Source organism: Lissotriton helveticus, chromosome 10, assembly GCF_964261635.1.
Source record: "Lissotriton helveticus chromosome 10, aLisHel1.1, whole genome shotgun sequence".
Lineage (NCBI taxonomy): Eukaryota > Metazoa > Chordata > Amphibia > Caudata > Salamandridae > Lissotriton > Lissotriton helveticus.
Window position 1 is genome coordinate 604,956,043 of NC_136071.1, and position 22,691 is coordinate 604,978,733.

Here is a 22,691-nt window from a genome sequence, read left to right on the forward strand (position 1 = left end):
CATCATTTTGAAGATTTCTCCGGCACTTTATATCTTGCAGAACAAAACTACACAATTGGTGATGGGGGATTTCTGGCACTAAAGGAGGCTATGACATTTTTAGGAGGGGATCCTACATCAAATAACAGTATGGGCAGATCATCAAAATTTGATATATCTCAGCTTTTAAAGTGTGCTATTACCTAGAATGCTAGGTGGACTTTATTTTTCTCCAAATTCAGTTATCATACCACTTATCGACAACGAAACATGCATCGAATGGGATGCACTGTTGTGACTGAAGGAGGACTTGGTGATCCAATTACTCCTCTGTACATTCTCGCCGTTGCCTCAAGTATCTCTAAGAACCCGAGCACAAAAATAGAATAAAACATAGCAGTGGATTTAACATAAACCTCAAGAAAGGACAATAAGGGCTCCCTGGAATGAATACCTTGGCAATATTTGTACTCCTTCCTGTGATTTTGATGATCCCCCCATCCCATGATTTCCAATGCATTATCCTATTGTACATGTATGTATTTTGATTTCATTGTGCTCCCTATTATTGACCTATGTGGAACTGTACCTTTATGTCGAGTTTGTTTAATAAAAAGATTTACAACAAAAAAAAAGAAAGAACAATACAAGATGGATTATTATACAAAAAAGACGCCTAATTTTTACCTCAGGAAGATTTACAACAAACCATTCAGTAATAAGACAGCCTCCAGGACAAAGAAGACTGCAAAACTTAATAATTTTGTGCACTTTGTTGCCACAGATTCATTAATGTGTTAACTGATATGTTCTTCAATATTCGGTGATTTGTGAAGTCAAGGCAATTAATGTTCCGGCAATAGGACTGTAGCAGCGAATACCAATGCCAGGACATTGAGTTCCATGGATTACATAGTATGCTTCCCATCTCCCGTGTCTAAATAACTCTTATTAGTGCTGGTACACTATTTCAAACACTTTATTCCTCCCACGAGCAAGAGCGGAGCTACGGGGAGGGGAGGAGGGGGTGATGGGGTTCTTACACCCCCCCTAATAATGTATTTTCTGGTAAGTAGTTGTGTACAGGGGCTTTCAGTCGGGTATGGTGAGGTGTCTGTCAGTGTGGGATTTCACAAGGAATTTTTACATACACAGACAAACCCCCCCACTCTCTGTTTTCAAAGTCTTTAAAAGTGTTAGTTATTTTACCGAATATTGTGGTTTCTCTCGCCCACTATCCCCACCAATGAGTATTCTTTTCCCTGCTCCTAAAGCCCCTCTCATGTACCCTGCTTGTTTATAATGTACCAGCTTACCCGTTGCGCGTTTCTGCGATCTCCGAAGAAAGGAAATTCAAGGAAACTCGTTATGATAACATTCAATTTACATTGTGTCATTTTTATTGAAACTTATTCATTTTAATATGGAAAACATTTCAAAGTGTCGTTTTAATTCTATTTATTTATTCGAGTGCTTGTGGATACACGATTTTTTGTTTTTCCGTCTGGTGCGTACATCAGTATTCGAAAGATTATGAAGGCCCTGGGGGGGCCGATATTTAAAAGATTTTTATGCCAGAATCCTTCGCGGGAGTGTACTCAACAACATCCCAAAGTTTCCTGGCGATCGGATGAATGCTGTTTTAATTCTATTTATTTATTTGAGTGCTTGTGGATACACGATTTTTTGTTTTTCCATCTTGTGCGTAGATCAGTATTCGAAAGATTATGAGGGCCCTGGGGGCCGATATTTAAAACATTTTTATGTCAGAAACCTTCGGGGGAGTGTACTAAACAACTTCCCAATGTTTCATGGCGATCGGATGAATGGTGTTTTAATTCTATTTATTTATTCAAGTGCTTGTGGATACACTATTTGTTGTTTTTCCGTCTTGATCAGTATTCGAAAGATTATGAGGGCCCTGGGGGGCCGCTATTTAAAAAAAATTATGCCCGAAACCTTTGCGGGAGTGTATTCCACAACTTCCCAAAGTTTCATGGCGATCGGATGAATGGTGTAGTAATGCGTACATCAGTATTCGAAAGATTATGAGGGTCCTGGGGGGCCGATATTTAAAAAATATTTATGCCAGAACCTTCGCGGGAGTGTACTCAACAACTTCCCAAAGTTTCCTGGCGATCGGATGAATGCTGTTTTAATTCTAATTATTTATTCGAGTGCTTGTGGATACACGATTTTTTATTTTTCCGTCTTGTGCGTACATCAGTATTCGAAAGATTATGAGTGCCCTGGGGGGCCGATATTTAAAAATATTTTATGCCAGAAACCTTCGCGAGAGCGTACTCAACAACTTCCCAAAGTTTCATGGCGATCGGATGAATGGTGTAGTAATGCATAAAGGACAAACAGACAGACATACTTTCGTTTTTATATATATATATAGATTTTAACATTCTATGCCAGAGTGGTTGATGGAAAATCTGAATCTTAGTAACCAAGCTATGCCTCTGCTCACGAGATCATCTGAAGCAGTGTAATTGGCAGAAATATTTTTGGTTTATGTATTTTGCTTACATGGACTCCCTAAAATTATAAACATTGGCATAGGGGCACAGTTTACTGCTCAAGTTTGGAAGGAGCTCATGAAAAGAGGAGGCAGACGTCATTACAAATCCACCAGCTACTATAAAAACTGAAGGCCAAATAGAAACACACAATAAATCCATTGGACAAGTCTTCCACTGCGTTTTGCAAGAATTATCACAATACAGGTAGCAGATGGATCTCATTAGCAGACTTATTATAACAACGCTCTGTTCCTTGATAAGGTTGCATTACACTGCACCAGTGGCATTTACCCTTTCATGTTCCACAGTAGTGTTTATATTTCCTCAGTAACACGTCTATTTCAACATACTAAGAAGTTCTAACAAGCTCCCTATCAACACCTAATCCAAGCAAAAGTATCATATAAACGGTCTTCAATGGTGGGGGTCACACTTCCGCCCTCAAATTGCCTCCAATTTGTTGGCCCCTTTCAAGTAGAGGGTGTGGTGAAGGGCATCTAGCGTTGCCAGGTCACTTGCATATTCATAAAGTTTTCCATGTCTTAAGCATTAAGGCCACATTAACCTCAGTAACAGCCCTCAAACCCACAAGGTTTGAGTGATGGCTCTCAAGAGTGTAAAGTGGAGGCGGTGGTTTACTCCCGGCTTCGAAATGGGCACAATATGACCATATTTGATTACTTGGAAGATATCCGATATTTCTGAAAGACCATGGTCAAATCTACATGTGTATTCTTGGATACATCCTTATTTAACTATTCTGTGTATGTGTGTTCTACGGAGTAATTTGGTGACCTATTTCTGTTGAGATAATGCCACTGTCAATGCACCCGGCTTACTTCTACACATTTCTTTTAGGTCTCCACACTAGAGCAGGACCACTTGGCCTGCTCCCTGATTGACCGAGTGAGGTTGTATCTATCGCCTTTATTTTATTGTGTATTTTTCCCACTGTGTAGTACCTAGCACCCGAGGTCCTGAAGAATTGCCCGTTAGGCAAGAAACATGTCGACCTATTTAGAGGGTTGAGCTAGCCCACTGTGCCCCTCACAGTTCCTATCTCCCCTCCCACCATTTTAACTAAGGGAGTCAGCCACGTGAATAAAGTCCCTTGTGGACTGACCCACCTTCTTTTAATCTCACTACTCCCTCACGACTACACCTTTACCTGACCCCTCACACGCACTCAACCATTGGCTGGAACAAAAGATCTCCAACAAAGAGCGCCTACGGCGCCCGTCGGACATTGCAGCGCCAGTCTGACGAAGAGCAGGAGACCAATGATGAAGCATGACACCTAGGTTTCTGGGTGTGTGAGGTCTTCTAGTTCTAACAAGGGAACATCCCGTTCCCTGCTTCTGTTCTACTCCCACATTTACACACACACACACCTCTTTAGTTTTCCCGGGGGAACTTTGTATTCTTTTGCTAATTATTCGACTGGACAAATACACTGGACCCCGTTAAACATCGTCCACTTATGGTTCCCTCTTTTGTACTGAATTTGAAGCATGGGTTTGACCTACGGAACCTTGTAGGTTACCTACAGTGACACTTCACTGTCAGGACCACCGGGTCCCTGGAACCATATCTTGGTCCTCATAGGGTTCCCAGACATATGTTTTTCCAACCTTTTAAAGCTCAGAAGTAACTATAAACTAGCCAAGAGCTATCTTCCCAACATGGAAGACGTCCCAGGCTTGAGCTTCGATGAAGAGGCTATTGCAGAGGCATTAAGATCGGCTCCCCCACCCTTTGGGACTGGAGGTGCCACTGCCTCAAATTCTACTAATGATGATTGGGCCACATTGACTATAATGAAGAAAGAATGACTTAGGATCACTGTCCATGGCATCATGATGACAGAATGTTTAAGGGCCAACATAGCCCCACAGGGGCTTCTGGTTAACATCATACCAAGACTCTTTCTTGAAGATAGCCAGTTCAAGGGAGATTGGTGTCAAGTGTCATGGAAGTGCACAAAGGACTTACTATTTTTAATTGTTAAAACAGCCAAGAGATTGGCTGATGCACTTCTAGCCAAAATCACAGCCATGGAGACTGCCATCAGAGGAACTTTAACTAAGACTCCCTTTATTACCAAACTGGCGGAAATCAACCAAGAGATTTCCGATAGTCAAGAATTCCTACTCAAACAGAAAATGACAAAACTCCAAAAAGACGTGACTAAGTTTGATAAGGAGAAGATATACCCTGATCTTAAGGAGGGCTGCACTAATAAGAAAACTAGCTACTCTTCTGATGAGAGCTCAGAGTTCAGTAACCGCAGGGGCTCATCCAGCAGTGATTCCAGTGGAGGGTACCCCTCTAACAACAAACGTAATCAGCACCGGCCCAAGTGGAACCAAGGTTTCAATCAAGGCCAAATATTCCAGGGACCACCACAAATGATACCACCTTGGCAATACCCCTTCTATCCCTAGGGACCACCACCGCAATTCTTCCCCATGAACCCTCCTTTTCACAACAGAGGTTGGGGCAGAGGAAGAGGGCGGAAGCGAGGACATCAGAAAGGGGTACAATTCCAAGACCAACCAACCGCATCAACGTCAATGGAGACAAGGAGCACAACCAGAGGGAGGAGAGTTTAATAGTTAATCTCTCCACGAGATCCCTAACCTCTACTTAGACGGAGGTCCTTGAAAAGGGTTTAGGCTTTGTCCCCACCCCCATCCCAGACAGCTTCAACGAAATGTGTGAGGTTAAACAACTCTTCAGAAAAATACGCCTGCGTTCCTACTTCGGTGAAAGATCGGAGAACGACGTATTGGATACTGGACTGCGTAAGCCTTCCACGTTAACTCCAACTGATGGCATGGTTCCACCAGAATTACTGGTCTTTGAAAAGGCAGTCCTAAAGACTTTGGAGAATAAACCCAATACACATACCTTTAAAAACCTAACTAATGCGGAAAGACAAGCTGTGCAGACTCTAGGGAACGATAGCTCCATTGTCATAAAACAAGCTGATAAAGAGGGAGCCACTGTGATTCAAAATACCACAGACTACGATTCTGAATGCAGACGTCAACTTGCAAATACAAGCCATTATAGACCACTGGCATCGGATCCCACCCTGAGACTCACTACCGCCATCACTAGCTTGGTTATGGAAGGAGAGACCAATGAATGGATCTCTAAAAATGAAGCTGATTTTCTACTCACTAAGGACCCGGTTGTTCCTTATTTTTATACCCTACCAAAAATTCATAAGGGTACCACCCCTGTCCCAGGGAGACCGATAGTCTCCGGCATCGGCTCACTTCTTGAGCCCCTGTCCAAATTTTGTAACGTGTTCCTACAGCCTGTGGTAAAAAAGATACCATCCTTTCTCCAAGATACCAGGGATGTACTCCGCCTCATTGAGTCCATCGAGGGGAGAGAGAGCGTTGACCTCCTCCTAACTCTGGATGTGGAGGCGCTCTATACGAACATTCCACAGCAGGCCACCTTGGAAGCAGTTGAGACCACTCTCCGGATGGAAGATTGGATCTCACCCACACCCATCTCTTTCATAATGGCTTGTGCTAGTATAGCATTAACTGAGAACTTTTTCCAGTATGGGTCCCAGTTATACCACCAGATCCAGGGGACTTCAATGGGTTCGACTTTTGCTCCTAGCCTAGCCTGCATCTACATGGCAACCTTTGAAAGCCAATATATCCATTCAGAACACAATTCCTTCATCCAGAATATTACACTATGGCGCAGGTATATAGATGATATTCTGGTTCTATGGCGTGGGGATCGGGAGAGTTGCGATGCCTTCTGTGTGTGGATTAACCATCAAAACCAATTCCTCAAATTTACAGGCACAATCTCTGACACCAAGATACCATTCTTGGATTTAACTATCTGCCTGAACCAAGAAGGTCTGAGCACCTCCCTGTATCGAAAAGAGACGGACAGAAACAGCTTACTCCTTTTTGAAAGCCACCACCCCAGAGCCCTACGGGAAAACCTGCCCTTTGGTCAGTTCCTGAGGATTCGCAGAAACTGTACTGCCACCTCTGACTACAAAAAAGAATCTGCCCTGCTCCAACACAAACTACAAGATAAAGGGTATCCCACAAGACTGATTCACAACTCACGTAAAAGAGCCCTCAATAACCCCAGAGAGGCCTTACTGGAGACACGCCAAAAAGAGCCCGATGACGTGATCACCTGTGTGACTTGCTTTACAAAGAATTCTGCATTCCTGAAAAAAACTGTAAACAAACACTGGGGGTTACTAAACACAGGGGGCCTTAAAATCCCGCGCCCCCGCTTTGCCTTCAAACGCACGGCCAACCTTAAAGATGCTCTTATTCACACACGCCCCAAAAAACAAACCACCACCAGCCAGAGTACCCTGTGGAGGCTTCCACCAGTGGTGGGTCACTATCCTTGCGGGGGCTGTGTCGTATGCCAACAGACAATACAATGCAAAGACATTAAACTTTCAGATAGTTTCACCTGGCACATGAATAAACACACAAACTGTAACAGTTCCAGGTGTATTTACTTACTTACCTGCCCCTGTGGAAAAAACTACATTGGCATGACCATGAGGCAAGTTAAACTAAGAATCATGGAACATAAGAGCAACATTCGTTGCTCAAAAACCCACACCAGACTCTACGAACATTATGTCCAACATGGCCACCAAGCTGACAATATCAAATGGCTGGTACTTGAATCCCATCCCTCTATAACACAACAAGCCCTGTTTAGAATCGAACATCGATGGATACATCGCCTTCAGTTAGACATCCTGGGCCTGAATGATTCTGTCCCGTGGGCATCACTTGCTAGATGAACCACCCGATGTTTCTTTAATTACCATCCACTGGTTTCCATGTCATAACCCGGTCTTATGTTCCTTGTTGTGAACAATATCTGATTATCATAATATTAAGCTAACAACAACACATTGCTACGGCAATGCAAATCTTACCTTGATTACAAACATTGGATGTTAGGACATGGCTTCATCCCCCCCCCCCTTTCCTGTTTCATCACTTCTGATCTTTATGAAGGGTCACTGGGGGTGACGCACTTATACTCCCGATAGAATGAAGTGCAATGTTTTGATGTACTCAAGGATGGACACCTTTGTCTCCGCCTAGGCCACCACCTTGCCAATAGGGCTACCACACCTTACCAACCAAAATTACTGGTAGCCTGTGACGATACGTCTATATCTTCGTAATCGTCTTTACCTTCTTCACCTTTTTTACCTTTTTTGTTATCATCTTTACCTTCTCTCACTCACTCCTTAAAGACGAGAGTAGGACTACCGGGGTCGCATCACTATTAGCCTGATACCTTAATGAGGGCAGAATCCCCTTACGCATTGGGGTGGATACTCCTTCCTTTAGATACCACCCCTTGTTAACATGGCCGCCGCCTTTACAACCACCACCGGCGGTAGTCTCCCATTGCACGCGTCCACTGATCCCGCGCGTGCGCAGACAGGAGTGCGGGGGCCACGCCCACTGACGGGGTTCTCTACGTGGAAGTGCGGGACTCAGTATTTATTCCCGGTTGCCGTCGCTAACCGGTACCAGCTGTTCCGCGCCACCGACGGGGCGCCTTGCGTGGGGGAAGGTTTCACACCCAGGCTGTTCGTGCTTCAGGTAAGCGGTGCGATCGTCTAAGTGCAGCCGAGACTGCCATTGTTTGGTTATGGCTACTTGTTCGAGTTTTGTTGGTGAAACCCCAACCTCTGGCCTCTAGGGTATTATTCAAGTTACCCCGTGCGCTCGCTGATACCTTTAACCTGTAATCTGATGGACTGTGAGTGGTTTGGCCCCCCTTGATTACCACGGTTTGAACTACGGGGAGTGTTTAAAGTACTTACATTCCGATCTGAGATGGTCTCGTTGTCTTACGTGAATAATGTTGACATATTCTCCCTTTTGTGGAGCATGGTCGCTCCTCTCACTCACCGTTTGTCCATCTATTGGTTTGATGGGGGGGGGCCCCATGCACGCCATCCAGGTGGGGACTTCACTGAGGCATGTCAGCGACTGCAGCTGCCTGAGAGGCAGAGGCGGGAACAACAACGAGCCGCTCAAGGCCAATTATTCCAGAGGCTTGTTCATTTTTAAACAGCCTCACTACTGGCCTACAACTAACCTAGGCCTCTTATATTTTCCCTCCCACTTGCCATATTTTACACTCAGTACACCATTGTGTGCCTGGATCTGTTTCTTTCTTACAGGTACCTTACCTTAGCGAGCAGCCCCACGGGAACAGACTGCGGGGCCCGTTAGTGATACTCTTAGGGTAAGCACTAGCGCAATCATCCTTTACCTCATGATAGCCTCTTCATTTATTCATTTGAAAAGTAAAAAATGTTTTTACTCACTGTTATACTACAATACCTTGGCTTTGGACGTACAACTTTGAGTTGCCCACTATGTGTATTCTTGGATACATCCTTATTTAACTATTCTGTGTATGTGTGTTCTACGGAGTAATTTGGTGACCTATTTCTGTTGAGATAATGCCACTGTCAATGCACCCGGCTTACTTCTACACATTTCTTTTAGGTCTCCACACTAGAGCAGGACCACTTGGCCTGCTCCCTGATTGACCGAGTGAGGTTGTATCTATCTCCTTTATTTTATTGTGTTTTTTTCCCACTGTGTAGTACCTAGCACCCGAGGTCCTGAAGAATTGCCAGTTAGGCAAGAAACATGTCGACCTATTTAGAGGGTTGAGCTAGCCCACTGTGCCCCTCACAGTTCCTATCTCCCCTCCCACCATTTTAACTAAGGGAGTCAGCCACGTGAATAAAGTCCCTTGTGGACTGACCCGCCTTCTTTTAATCTCACTACTCCCTCAAGACTACACCTTTACCTGACCCCTCACACGCACTCAACCATTGGCTGGAACAAAAGATCTCCAACAAAGAGCGCCTACGGCGCCCGTCGGACATTGCAGCGAGGAGCAGGAGACCAATGATGAAGCATGACACCTAGGTTTCTGGGTGTGTGAGGTCTTCTAGTTCCAACAAGGGAACATCCTATTCCCTGCTTCTGTTCTACTCCCACATTTACACACACACACCTCTTTAGTTTTCCCGGGGGAACTTTGTATTCTTTTGCTAATTATTCGACTGGACAAATACACTGGACCCCGTTAAACATTGTCCACTTATGGTTCCCTCTTTTGTACCAAATCTACATGTATGCCATGTTGAAGTGCAGCCAAGTACGTCCTATTAAACCTTTCAAGTACTGTGATATTCAACAGTATATTTATTTTGTTGCCCCAGTATTGGAACTTTCATAGATTCCCATGCTTTTGTATCATTCCCCGTCGTCGGAATGGGAGTCTCGGTAACAAAAATAACATAGCAGCAGGTACAAAAGAGAAAGAAAAAGGCCTAGGCCTCATTCCCTTTTGTAGCATATCCTCCTCTTTGTGTAAAAGAGACCAAACTAGGCATCAGCCAATCAGAAGAGCCTCACCCCTTAGAACCCTCCTGAAGGGACCTCATAGCCTCAGATTTTCTACCGCACGTTGTGCTAGGGAGTCTCCTTTGAGCTCTGGTCAACATCTACTCTTCAGAAGTTTTTCTTCAGGTTTTTCTTCAGATTGTTAGCTGATCCTTCCAGGATGTCTGACAAGGAAAAGAAGAAGGCCCTTTTCAAGCCATGTTCCACCTGTGGCAAGAAAAGACCATTCATTGAGGATAAGCATAAAAACTGCATCTATTGCCTCTATCCTGATCACAAGGCTGCGGACTGTAAGATCTGCCACACCTTTTCAACCAAGACCCTCCAGGACCATGAGGGTAGGCTTCTGACATGGCTCCAGAAGTTGAAGTCCAGGAAGGATACTGTCTCCAGTGACAGTGAGGACTCTGCATCTGCGTCTTCAACAAGGTGGTCAGTCAAAAGGGGTAGAGGTTCCCCTTCTTCTTCTGTGGAGCATCCTTCTAAGGCCTCAAAAAGACCCCAGAGAGTCTGAGAGCCAGGGTCCAGGCGAATCTCCTCACCATGGTGAAAAGGAGAGAGGGTAGGACCATCTACGCCTTCTAAGGGGTTGAAGACTGATCCAGCCTTCAAGAAACCCTCTTCCCAATCTTCTGGCAAGTCTGACAGAAGTTCCAAATCGTCGACGATGAAGGCGTCGTCGACGGAGGTTCCGTCGACGAAGAAAAGAAGCCTAAACTGGAACTGGTTCCGTCGACGGGCTCGTCGACAGGACAATCGACGACAACGGGATCGTCGACGAGGATGGAATCGTCAACGACAGCTACAACAGCGTCAACGAGGGAGTCGACGACGACAGCGGTGTCGACGACAATGGCGACGACGAAGAGTTCTTCGACGGCGGCGATGACGACAGTGTCGTCGACGAGGGCCTTGACGACGACAACATTGACAACGACGACGGCTGGGATGTCGACAGTCTCGTCGTCGACGGCATCGACGACGCCTATCTTGTCGTCGAGTGTTCTTGGGTCGACGATGCATATTCCGTCGACGAAGCCGACGACGGCTGCATTTTCAGTACCATCGTCGACGGGACCGTTGGCGATTTTGGCATCGGAGAAGAGAATCACTATTTCAATGACCAGAATTACACCGGACATGACATCTCCCAGGAGGGTAACCCCCTTGCCACCAGCTCTGCTGTTTGATGAGGATGAGTCAGAAGAGGATGATCAGGACTCTTATGGCTACGCTGACAGTCCTTCTCAACTTCTGGTCAAGTGCCAGGAGACGGATTCTGAAGGAGGGTATGACCAAGAAGGTGGTTATCATCATCATTCCAACCACAGCAACATTCAGGTCAAGAAATGGTTTTGGTACCATCTTCTTTCCTGCAGGACCTGCACAGGATGCTGCAGGATTACAAATCTAAAGCTGCAGGGCCTGCTCCGGCTCCAGTTGCGCAAGCCATGCCTATCCCGGCGCCTGCCTCAACGGCTGTTCCTGAAATACCAGCTCAGGTGTCTCCTCAGCCACAGGCATCGATTCCACAAGAGCCTTCCAGACCAGCAGACACCCATGATTATTCCTAGGACGAGGATCATAATTCGGATGATGGAGCTGATCAAGCTTCTGAATGGGATGAATACATCATTCTGGACCCTCCATCTCCATGTCCGGGTCCGGTGGATTCCCCGCCAGCGGATATAGGAGGATTTCATCAGCTGATGGAAAGAGCGACTGGCAGATTCAAGTTGGGGATGCCTGCGGTGGCCTCTGAATGTTTCTTGTATGATTTCAAGGAACCTTATAGGAAGAAGACGTCCATACCAATAGTGCAACATCTGTGGGATGAAGGCCTTAAGGCAACGAAAAATCCAGCAACTGTGGTCCCTGTACTACCGCGTCTAGATAAAAAGTACAAAGCGCCTGATGATGGTCCAGCTGCCTTGACGGGCCACCAAAGACTGGACTCGGTAATTTCTCAAGCGGCGCAGAGAAAATCCCGCAACCCCTCTGCTCCTTTAACAACTCCTCCAGACAAGGAAGGAAGGAGTTTGGACAATGCCGGGAAGAGATTCTCTTCAATGGCGAGTCTTCTGGTGCGGGCAGCTAATGCCCTAGCAATATTGGGCAGATACGACCACCAGTATGGTGTGATGTCGCACCGTTCCTGGATCAGCTTCCTCCAGAATCAAAAGTAGAAGCAAAAAAGGTCTTACAGGAAGGGGAGGCTACATCAATGGAAGTCATTGACTGTGCCATGGACATTGCCACGATGGCGTTTCGTTCTTTGGCTGGAGCTGCGGTCCTTCGTCGCCAGAGGTGGCTGAAGGCGACCTGGTTTCGACCCGAGATCAAAAATAAGATCCTGGATCTTCCTTTTGATGGAGAAGCACTATTCGGGAAATTGATTGACGTCACTCTCCAAGACATCAAAAAGGACACTGAGACCGCCAGATCTTTGGGTACACTTCAGTACCGCAAAACTCCTTTTAGAGGGTCCAGAGGCAAAAGTACAAACTACAGAGGATCTTACCAACAACAGAGATACTCATCCTACGGCTCAGGTTCGCAACAATACCGCCAGCCTTATCAACAAATGCAGGGCCAATCCTCCAGTTACTCCAGGCCTAACAACAGAGGAAAGCAGGCTCGCCAGGGACATGATACGTTCAAGCGACAATAGCGGCCTCCTGGCTCTTCCTACTGTATCCTCCTCCAGGAAGTCATCGGTGGGAGGCAGGGTATCCCAATACCTTTAAAATTGGTCCGAGATAACATCGGACCGTTGGGTGCTCAACATCATTCGAAAGGGCCATACCTTAGAATTCACTCAAATTCCACCACCCAAGCCCCCTGCAGCCATTCCATCAAAACACTTGCATCTTCTGCGGATCGAAGTTCATCAAATGCTCCTGAAGGGGTCTATTGAGCCGGTTCCCTCCGACCAAAAAGGACAGGGATTCTATGCCAGGTTCATCCTGGTAAGGAAGACGCTAGAGAAATGGCACCCCATTTTAGATCTCAGGGAGCTCAACACCTATTTCATCTCCCTGTCTTTCCGGATGGTCTCTCTTCAAGACATCCTGCGGCTGATCAATCCGGGGGATTTCATGGCCACGCTCGATCTTGAAGATGCGTACTTTCATGTACCGATTCACCCAGCACACAGAAGGTTTCTACGATTTACAGTAGCCAAGAGCCTCTTTCAATTCAAGATTTTACCCTTTGGTCTTCGCTCAGCCCCGAGGATCTTCATGAAGGTGCTGGTGCCAGTAGCGGCATTCCTGCGAAGGAATCATTTTCAAGTCTTCCCTTACCTGGACGACTGGTTGCTGAAGGCCCTGTCCAGGGGAGCAGCGATGGACGCTGTTCAGGCATGTACAAACCTCTTTCAAAATCTAGGACTCACTTTAAACAAAGACAAATCATCTCTGGTCCCATCCAGGAAGCCACGTTTCCTGGGAGCCATCCTGAACTCAAAACTCTCAAAAGCTTTTCCAACCCAAGAAAGGCGGGAAAAACTGCAGACCATGGCTCTGGACTTACGAAAAAGAAGGTGTATTTCAGTACGCCGCTATAAATCTCTGCTTGGGGTAATTTCGTCATGCATACATCTGATTCCTCACTGCAGACCGCGAATGCGTCCTCTACAGGAGCAACTGGACATCCAATGGAAACAGATTCACGGATCATTCGACGACAAGGTGACCGTCACTCCGACAATGAAAAGAGCAGCCCTGTGGTGAACAGACAGGAGAAACTTGTCCCAAGGTCTATCCTTCGTAAGCGATCCGTCTCCTCAAGTAGTGACAACGGATGCATCGTTGGATGGTTGGGGAGCTGTGATGCAAGACCTGCATGTCAGTGGCCATTGGTCTCCTCACGATCGTCGGCTCCAAATCAATCTCTTGGAGCTAAGAGCAATAAAACTGGCTCTACAAGCCTTTCTCCCTCGCCTAAGAGGTTCGCAAGTTCTCATCAGGACGGACAACACCACGGCCATGCATTACGTGAACAAGGAAGGAGGAACCAGGTCTCTCCCATTGTCGAGGAAGCTCAGGAGATCTGGGAATGGGCGATCCTTCATGGGATGTCGCTGCAGGCAGAACACTTGCCAGGAATTCTAAACTAGAATGCAGACTAACTGAGCAGGTTATCCTTAGTCAGTCACGAGTGGGAGCTAAACCAGCGAGTTCTGGAAGAGGTCTTCCGCCAGTGGGGCAGATCTGCAATAGATCTCTTTGCCACACCGACCAACAAGAAATGCCGGTCTTATGCAAGCAGGCTTCACCACAGAGGATCATCGGGGAATGCGCTTTCGATAGCCTGGTCTAGGACATTTGTCTACGCCTTTCCCCCCATCCCACTGATCCCGAGGCTTATCAGGAAGATCAAAGTGGAACTATGCAGGATGATCTTGATAGCCCCTGCTTGGCCGAGACAGTTCTGGTACACGGAGCTCCATCTGTTGTCGCTAGCTCCTCCTCTCCTCTTGAGGACTATTCTAGACCTTCTCACAATGTCCGAAGGACAGATTTGGCATCCAGATCCACAGTCATTACACCTGATAGCATGGCTCCTGAGCAGCGAGACTTTATGAATCTCCCCATCTCGAACTAAATTAAAGAAGTCCTCTCCCAGGCGAGAGCTCCTTCCACGAACAGGACTTACCGCCTCAAATGGAAGAGATTTTGCATTTGGTGCACGAGAGAGAAAATTGACCCCTTTTCTTCAAAACCTCATCAGCTTCTGCCTTATCTCTTGTCCCTGGCTAAGACGGGGCTGGCCCATTCATCTATAAAGGTTCATTTAGCAGCAATTTCAAGGTACAGACGGTCTGAGTCTGGACCTTCGTTGTGGTCTTTCAGGATTGTTAAGCAATTTCTAAAAGGCTTGTTCCAGGTCTATCCACCAGTGAGGCCTCTGCCTCCTACTTGGCACCTGAATCTAGTCCTCACTCAACTCATGAAAAGCCCATTTGAACCAATTCATCGATCAGACATGAAGTTCCTTTTAAGGAAATTGGCCCTCCTTCTTGCCCTCACATCGGCAAGACGTATTGGGGAATTGCAGGCTCTTACAATCCAAGAGCCTTTTCTACAATTCAAAAGGAGCACAGTTATCTTGAGAACTAACCCAAAGTTCATACCCAAAGTACCCTCGGACTTCCACTTGAACAAGCTCGTTATTCTTAAGGCTTTCTTTCCTCACCCGGCTACACCAGCGGAGAGGTCGCTACATTCTCTGGATGTACAACGATGTTTAAAATTCTGTTTGGATCGCATCAAAGGATTTCGTAAAGCCTCCCAATTATTCGTTGCTTTTGGTGGTCCGAGCAAGGGTCTCCCTCTGCCAAAGCAGGGGATTGCAAGATGGATTACCAGTGCCATTCTTCATTGCCATACTGCAGCAGGTAAACCACTGACTGACAGGGTTCGAGCACATTCCACAAAATCAGTGGCTTCTTCAACAGCCCTCTTCGCGGCTGTGCAGATTAAGGACATTTGCAGAGCTGCTACCTGGAGCAGCGTCCACACCTTTACTAAGCATTACTGCTTGGAATCCTTACAACAAGAAGATACAGCAGTGGGCCATGCAGTCCTGAGGAACCTCTTCCATTAATTGGTGAGCTTTCCTTTCTATCCCACCTTCCGTTATTTTGCACATTTTGTATCTTTATGTCATGTTGGCTATTGCAAGGTATGTTATGACACAAAATTTGTTTTTTATTGCTAACTGCTTGCTACTCTGATACAAAAGCATGGGAATCTATGAAAGTTCCAATACGGGGCAAGAAAACAAGTTACTTACCTGAAACTTTAGTTCCCCAGTATTGGTAACTTTCATAGATTCCCATGCGCCCACCCACCTCCCCGGGGAAAGCTCAGCCTTCAGCAGATATGGTGACTGATACACAACGGCTACGAAAATCTGAGGCTATGAGGTCCCTTCAGGAGGGTTCTAAGAGGTGAGGCTCTTCTGATTGGCTGATGCCTAGTTTGGTCTCTTTTACACAAAGAGGAGGATATGCTACAAAAGGGAATGAGGTCTAGGCCGTTTTCTTTCTCTTTTCTACCTACTGCTATGTTATTTTTGTTACCGAGACTCCCATTCCGACGACGGGGAATGATACAAAAGCATGGGAATCTATGAAAGTTACCAATACTGGGGAACTAAAGTTACAGGTAATTAACTTGTTTTCTTGTGGTTGTATATATTTTTTTTTTTAAAGAAACAACAAAAAGCAAAACAAAATTGGCTGTGCAAGTAGAACATTGAATATTTCTGTTTTGTCACAATTTTATTTTGACAGACTTGAAAATAACCAGTTTAAGGACAATGTGATGGAGCTGTTGGCCAGCGTGCTGAGTGCGAAGGATTGTCAGATTAAGAAGATCAGGTAAGGAGCAGGGTGGCCGCGCAGGAACTGGCAGTCTGCATCCAGCCCTGGCTGTCCTTAGTAGCTGCCCCTTATTGATCGCAATAATGATCTCAACTTATAACAAGCATTGGCATAGCCAATAGGTCTCACTTTTGGGACCTTATAAGTATTTAGTTATGCAGCACAATAACCTTGGTGCAACAACATTAAACACTTATAAGGTCCCAAACAATTTGATTATCCGTTTACTGATCTAATTTTTGCTAGTGCCTCCGTTGATAGCTCGGAAAAGGTAAATTGCCAACATTTAAGAACGCCGCATAGAGCCCTTGTAGCAGAAAAAAGAGGGGTACATTTTCCACTCTATCTGTAAGAGATATATAAAAAGCGCCCACCTCACATGTAGTGTCTACAGTTATTACAGCAGAAAAAAAACACATTGCTGAGATGAACGACAAAATCAGCCACACATTACAAGAGCATTAAGTAAGAAGGTGTAACCGAACCAATCCATGTTTAAGTTTTATGTTCTCTCAGCTCAACACTTAAACCTAAAGGGTTTTGGAGCATTGTAGCGCTCCTCCGAGTTTGTTTTTTAATTGTGTTGCTCAAATTTTAAAATATTCAATTTGTTCCTTACCTTGAATCTCTGCTGCTATTTCTCCTGCCTTGCCCCTAGCCCCGGTCCGAAACGGCTGTGTGCCGATTGTTCGGAGGGCTTTCGGGGCAGTTACACCCACCTCCGGGCAGTGACAGGTCGGCGCTCTAGCTACTCTACGCTTAGACCTATTTAATCTGGGGCTCATGCGCACGCGCAGCGGACGCGACTGTCACCCGGTGGCAGAGGGCTGTCGCAAGCTACGCGTGTGTATTGGAGCGCTCCTCCGAGTTTGTTTTTTAATTGTGTTGCTAAAATTTTAAAATATTCAATTTGTTCCTTACCTCGAATCTCTGCTGCTATTTCTCCTGCCTTTCCCCTAGCCCCGGTCTGACACGGCTGTGTGCCGATTGTTCGGAGGGCTTTCGGGGCAGTTACACCCACTTCCGGGCAGTGACAGGTCGGCGCTGTAGCTACTCTGCGCTTAGACCTATTTAATCTGGGGCTCATGCGAACGTGCAGCGGGCGCGCCGGTGGCGCGCCAAAGGCAAGCCTGTCTTTGCCCGTCCGCGGCGGGGCCAGGGGCCATACACTATGCCCCTTTCCTGACCTGTACCTCTAAGGAACTTATTGCTCTTTGGGGCAATTGGCCCCTCTCCGACCCTGCTTTCTCACAAATCAAAAACCTCGGCATTGCTGACCGCAGCCCTGCAACTCCCCCTTCATCTCTCCTGGGCCTGCCGAACCATTCACTCCCATCCTTCACGGTAGACGCACTCTCTCAGCCTCACCCTGTACAGTCCACCTCCCCCCCCAGCATTTCTGCCTACCTTCTTAACACTCGATCGGCGGTAAAACATCAGGTTGAGCTTTTCTCTTTTTTAGGCTCTGTCAAGCCGGATATATCGCTCCTCACTGAAACTTCGTATTCATTTGACTCTATGCAAGACATACTAGCAGCAATTCCAGACCCTTACTACATATTGTGCTCCGATCGCCCGGAGGGGAAGGTCGGCGGTGGTGTGGCTGCTATTATACATTCTAATTTTCAGTTCCAGACCGTGTCTTTTTCCACCATTCCAGCAGTTGACTACTTAGTCATCCGCTCCACCTCTACCACTGTCCCCTAACATGTGCCCTTTTCTACCGTCCCCCACAGTCCATGCCCTTTTTCTGTCAGGCAGTCCAAGATCTATTGGCCACACTGGTGATCAACAATTCTTGCATCCTGGTACTGGGTGATTTCAACTTCTGGCCCTCTGACCCCCGTGAAGATCCTCTCTCGAAAGAATTCACGGATCTGCTTGGCAACCTAAACTTCTCCCAGCATGTACATCTTCCGACACACATCCCTGGACACACCCTGGACCAGGTGTGGTCTACTAACCTACACATTCCTACCCCAGCCATTAGCCCATGTCCCTGGTCGGACCATTTCTTTATTTCATTCTCTCTTGACCTAGGACTGATTAGCAAACCGTTGCTTTCCTCTAGCACCTGGGCCCGTAATTGGGGACGAGTGGACATTTCCTCTCTCGGCACTTCCCTCTCGGTCACCCCCCCCGGACCCGACTAATCGGTCCCCCAACTCTCAAGTCGTAGCAATCAATGATTGGCTGTCTTCAGCTTGCGACCAGTTGGCACCCCTTAAACGCCTTCGGACGCTCTGCCTTCATGATTCTAATAGATGGTTCACCACCGACCTCAAAACTAAAAAACTTGCTCTCAGACAAGCTGAGCGACAGTAGAGGCTGAAGTATTGCCCAATCCTAAAACTATCTTACCTTTCCCTGTTGCATGACTATAAAAAAGCTATGCTGCAAGCCAAATCGGACTATTTTACCACCAAGGTCCTCCTCGCCGCCAACAAACCTAAGGACATCTTTTCTATTGTCCACGACCTGTCTATCTCTGATAGAGTCACCCTCAAACCGGCTCCCTCACAATTCCTCTGCGACTCCCTAAATGATTACTTTATTGATAAAATTGTGGCAATTAAATCTAATATTCCTCTCTCCCCTCCCAGCTTCTCACACCCAGAGACCTCGTCGAACCCTCATTCTTTGGAGCAACTCCCCCTGATTGCTCGTGAAATTTTCTCCTCCCTACTTACCAAGGTCAAAACTGGCTCTCCTTCTGACAGTTGCCCTGCTCACATACTCAGAGAGATCTTCTCAGATTGCCCTGAACCCCCGTTAACCCTTCTCAATGACTCTCTCACACAGGGGACGGTCCCTAACTTCTTCAAGTCGGCAAAAATTATTCCCATCCTGAAGAAGGTTGGAGCAGACCCCTCTTCCCTTTCTAACTTCCGCCCCATCTCTCTGCTCCCTCTTTTGGGAAAGATCTTGGAGAGCCACGTCACCACCTGTCTTAGTTCCTTTATTGAGGAAACCCATTTCTTAGATCCTCACCAGGCGGGCTTTCGTCCAGCTCATTCTACAGAGTCTGTTGTTCTCTCTGTCCTGGATGAGCTTAGAGGTGGTGCCAACATCAATTCCCCTCAGGCCCTGGTTCTCCTGGATTTGTCCGCTGCCTTTGACACGGTCGACCATACCATCTTGCTCGATCGTGTCAGGGGCGCGGGCATTCGGGGAACCGCCTTGGCATGGGTCACCTCATTCCTAGAAAACCGCCACCAGGCGGTCCAGTTGGCTGGTTTCTCTGCCCCTCCTCGTCCGGTCCCCTGTGGTGTTCCCCAGGGATCGTCTCTTTCTCCTTTACTCTTTAATCTCTTCATCCTTCCTCTCATCTTTGCTCTTCAGACACTAGACGTCACGGTGTTCAATTACGTCGATGACCTCCAACTCATCTTTAATCTCTCCTCCTCCTCTGCTTCTGCTCTTAACGTTCAATCCACAATGCTCTTTCTCAGGGACTGGATGAATTTTAATCATCTTAAACTGAACCCCGATAAGACCGAGCTAGTACTCACGGGTGGCATCTTCAGCCCCTGGTCCTCTGCATTCTGGCCCCCCTCCTTGGGCCCCTCTCCCCCTCCCTCTACCTCCATTAAAACTCTTGGGATAAGAGTCAGCTCTGATCTCTCTATGCACTCTCAAATTAGCGCTGTGGTATCATCTTGTTTCCTCAAGCTCCGTGTCATACGCAAGATCTCTCGCTTCTTCTCCACTGCAGCTCTGAAAATCATCCTACTAGCTATGATTGTATCGCGCCTGGACTACGGCAATGCGCTATATGCTGGGGCTCCCGCATACGAGCTGCGCCGTCTCCAACTGATCTACAATCAAGCTGCTCGTCTAATCTTTAAACTGCCCAAGCATCATCACGCCACACTTTGCTAAAATCCTTACATTGGCTCACTCTTTCTGAACGCTCTTTGTTCAAAATGGGCTGCTTGATCTTTCAGGCCTTAGCAGGCACCGGGCCAGCATTTCTAGCTTAAAAAATCACCGCTTATGTTCCTAACAGGAATCTGCGGTCCTCCTCCAAGCTTCTCTTGTGCGTCCCCTGATTTAGGAGAAAAAAACATGGCGGCATGAGGTTCTCCACCGTGGCCCCTGCCTTTTGGAATGCTCTTCCCTTCAGTATTAGGACAGCTGCTTCCTACTCGATCTTTCGCAGGGCTCTCAAGACCCAGCTTTTTTCACGCGCTTTCTCACAATAGGTGGCTCCCTTTCTGCCTTTTTCGGTATGTCCGTCCTCAGCGCCAAGAAACCGTTCGGTATACGAGCGCTTTATAAATGTTTTAACTTCAACTTCATTAACAACAAATGCTTTCCTCACACGCAGGTCTGACCTCGCACGCCAGGCTTTTATTGCATTTGCTGTGACTCGCTATTTTCCTATTTTTTCGTCATAAAATGCCAAATCCACAAACCCAGAAATATAAATAGCCACTGCCTTAGAGACGAGAGGGTATTCTCCTTTTTTGCAGTGCTGACCCCAGCGTGGTATTTTGGTTAGTGCGACGTGAAGTCGTTGCATGGGAATGCTGTTCGACTGCTCGGAAATATTTCTGCGGTTTGTTTTGGTTCTGGCTGGCGGCGTCTCGGCCATAAATGAAAGATAAAGGGAGAAACTGTGGCATGGAACGCAAGGCAGAGGCGGGCTTGTAGAGGAGAGAGAACGCTCTAGAGGGTGGGCAGACAGTCAAAGAGAGAGCAGCATGGGAGGGGTAGAGACTCAGGAGAGAGAGCGCATGGGAGGGGTAGAGGAGAGAGAGAGAGAGAGAGACAGTCCAAGAGAGAGAGAAGCTGAGACAGGCAGTCAAAGAGAGGGAGAGAGGCAGTCACAGAGAGAGGCAAGCCAAGCAGTGGTTAGTGAGAAAGGCAGAGACAGGCAGTGGAGTGAGATAGAAGCATAAAGAGAGAGGGAGAAAGGAGCGACAGGCAGTCAAAGAAAGAAAGCGAGAGACATTCAGCGGAAGAAAAAAATGAAATAGGCAGAGAGAGCAAGTCAAAAAGAGAGAGCGGGGGAGAGATAGACCGTGGAAGAGTGAGACCGGCAAGGTAGAAAAGAGAGACAGCGGAACAGAAAGAGAGACAGGCAGTCAGAGAGAGAATCTGGGACAGACAGTGGAAGAGAGAGGCAGAGACAGGCAGGGGAAGAGAGAAAGAGGGGCAGAGACAGACACATTGAAAAAGAAAGGGAAGCAGCAGAGGCAGAGAGTGGATCAGAGAGGGAGGGAAATACAGGGGAAACGATAGAGTGGCAGTGACAGAAACAGTGCAATGCACAGAGACAGGGAGGCTGATACATAGGGCAAGGCAGAGGCGGACTGTGGAAAGATAGACAAGGAGACAGACACAATGGAAAAGATAGAGACATTCAGGGGGGAAGACAGAAGCGTAGAATGACAGTGGGAAAGAGAGGGGCGCAGACTGAAGCACAGAGAGGTAGATAGCGATAGCTGAAAAAGAGAGAGGCAGAGACAGGCTCAGAGGAAAAGATGGAGAAGCAGAGGCACAGAGAGAGACCGCGATAGACAGTGGAAAAGAGAGCATGAGAGAGAAAGATATATTAGAGGAGAAAGAGCGGTGAAAGAGAGAGAAAGAGGAGGAAAGACAGGAACAGTGGAAGATAGAGAGACTGAGAGACAGAGGGAGGACTAGAAAGACGGGCGGAGGGGCGGTGCAGGAGGATGAAAGCTGAAAAGAAACAGGCACTTTAAGAGAAACAGAAAAGGGGAGACAAAAAAGAAGACAGAGCAGAAACACGCGAGAAACAGAGCGGGGACAGGCGGAATCACATAAATGACACAAAACATGAAGAGAAAAAAATGTTTAATAAAGAAAGTTAAAGAGCAGAGAATAAATGTGGAATATATGGGAGAAGGGGGAGGAGGCAAGTAAGAGACAGCGTTCATAAATATGCAGTGCGCATTGTAGGGTCACTGCCTGGAGACGCTCACACCACAAGCGCGGCCATAAAAGTAACGCTGCGCAGCCGTGAAAGCGAAAGTCATCATGATCACGGTGAAAGAGAAAGTGATCGCGATCGCAATGACGTGCTCTGTGCTAAGCACACGAGGGATGTGCGCGCAGCTTTGGAGAGGCGGAGCGAGGCGCGCGCCCTTGTGCGCGTAACAGCAAGCTGGTGGCCGGAAAAAGCCTGTGGGTAGCACTTCGAAAACCCGCTTACTAAATGTCTCGCCAGCGCAGCACATGCGCTGGCTCAGGCGAGACCTAAAAACTGACGATGTTCAGTATTTATTGGGGGCAATAATTATCGCTTGTCACACATTGTGTGGAATAACATGCCTTTTGAACAAAAATCCACGGGTT

At 47.0% G+C, this 22,691-nt stretch overlaps 1 protein-coding gene across 6 annotated transcripts in view; it reads left to right on the forward strand.

Annotated features, from left to right (window-relative positions):
• NLRC3 (NLR family CARD domain containing 3) overlaps positions 1 to 22,691 on the forward strand; it is a 1,163,446-nt gene that overhangs the window by 403,721 nt on the left and 737,034 nt on the right. For all 6 annotated transcript variants that reach the window (XM_078663141.1, XM_078663145.1, XM_078663144.1 and 3 more), the window contains exon 5: positions 16,278 to 16,364. In XM_078663141.1, the coding sequence (XP_078519267.1) occupies positions 16,278 to 16,364 (87 nt within the window). The remainder of the gene's footprint in view (positions 1 to 16,277; positions 16,365 to 22,691) is intronic.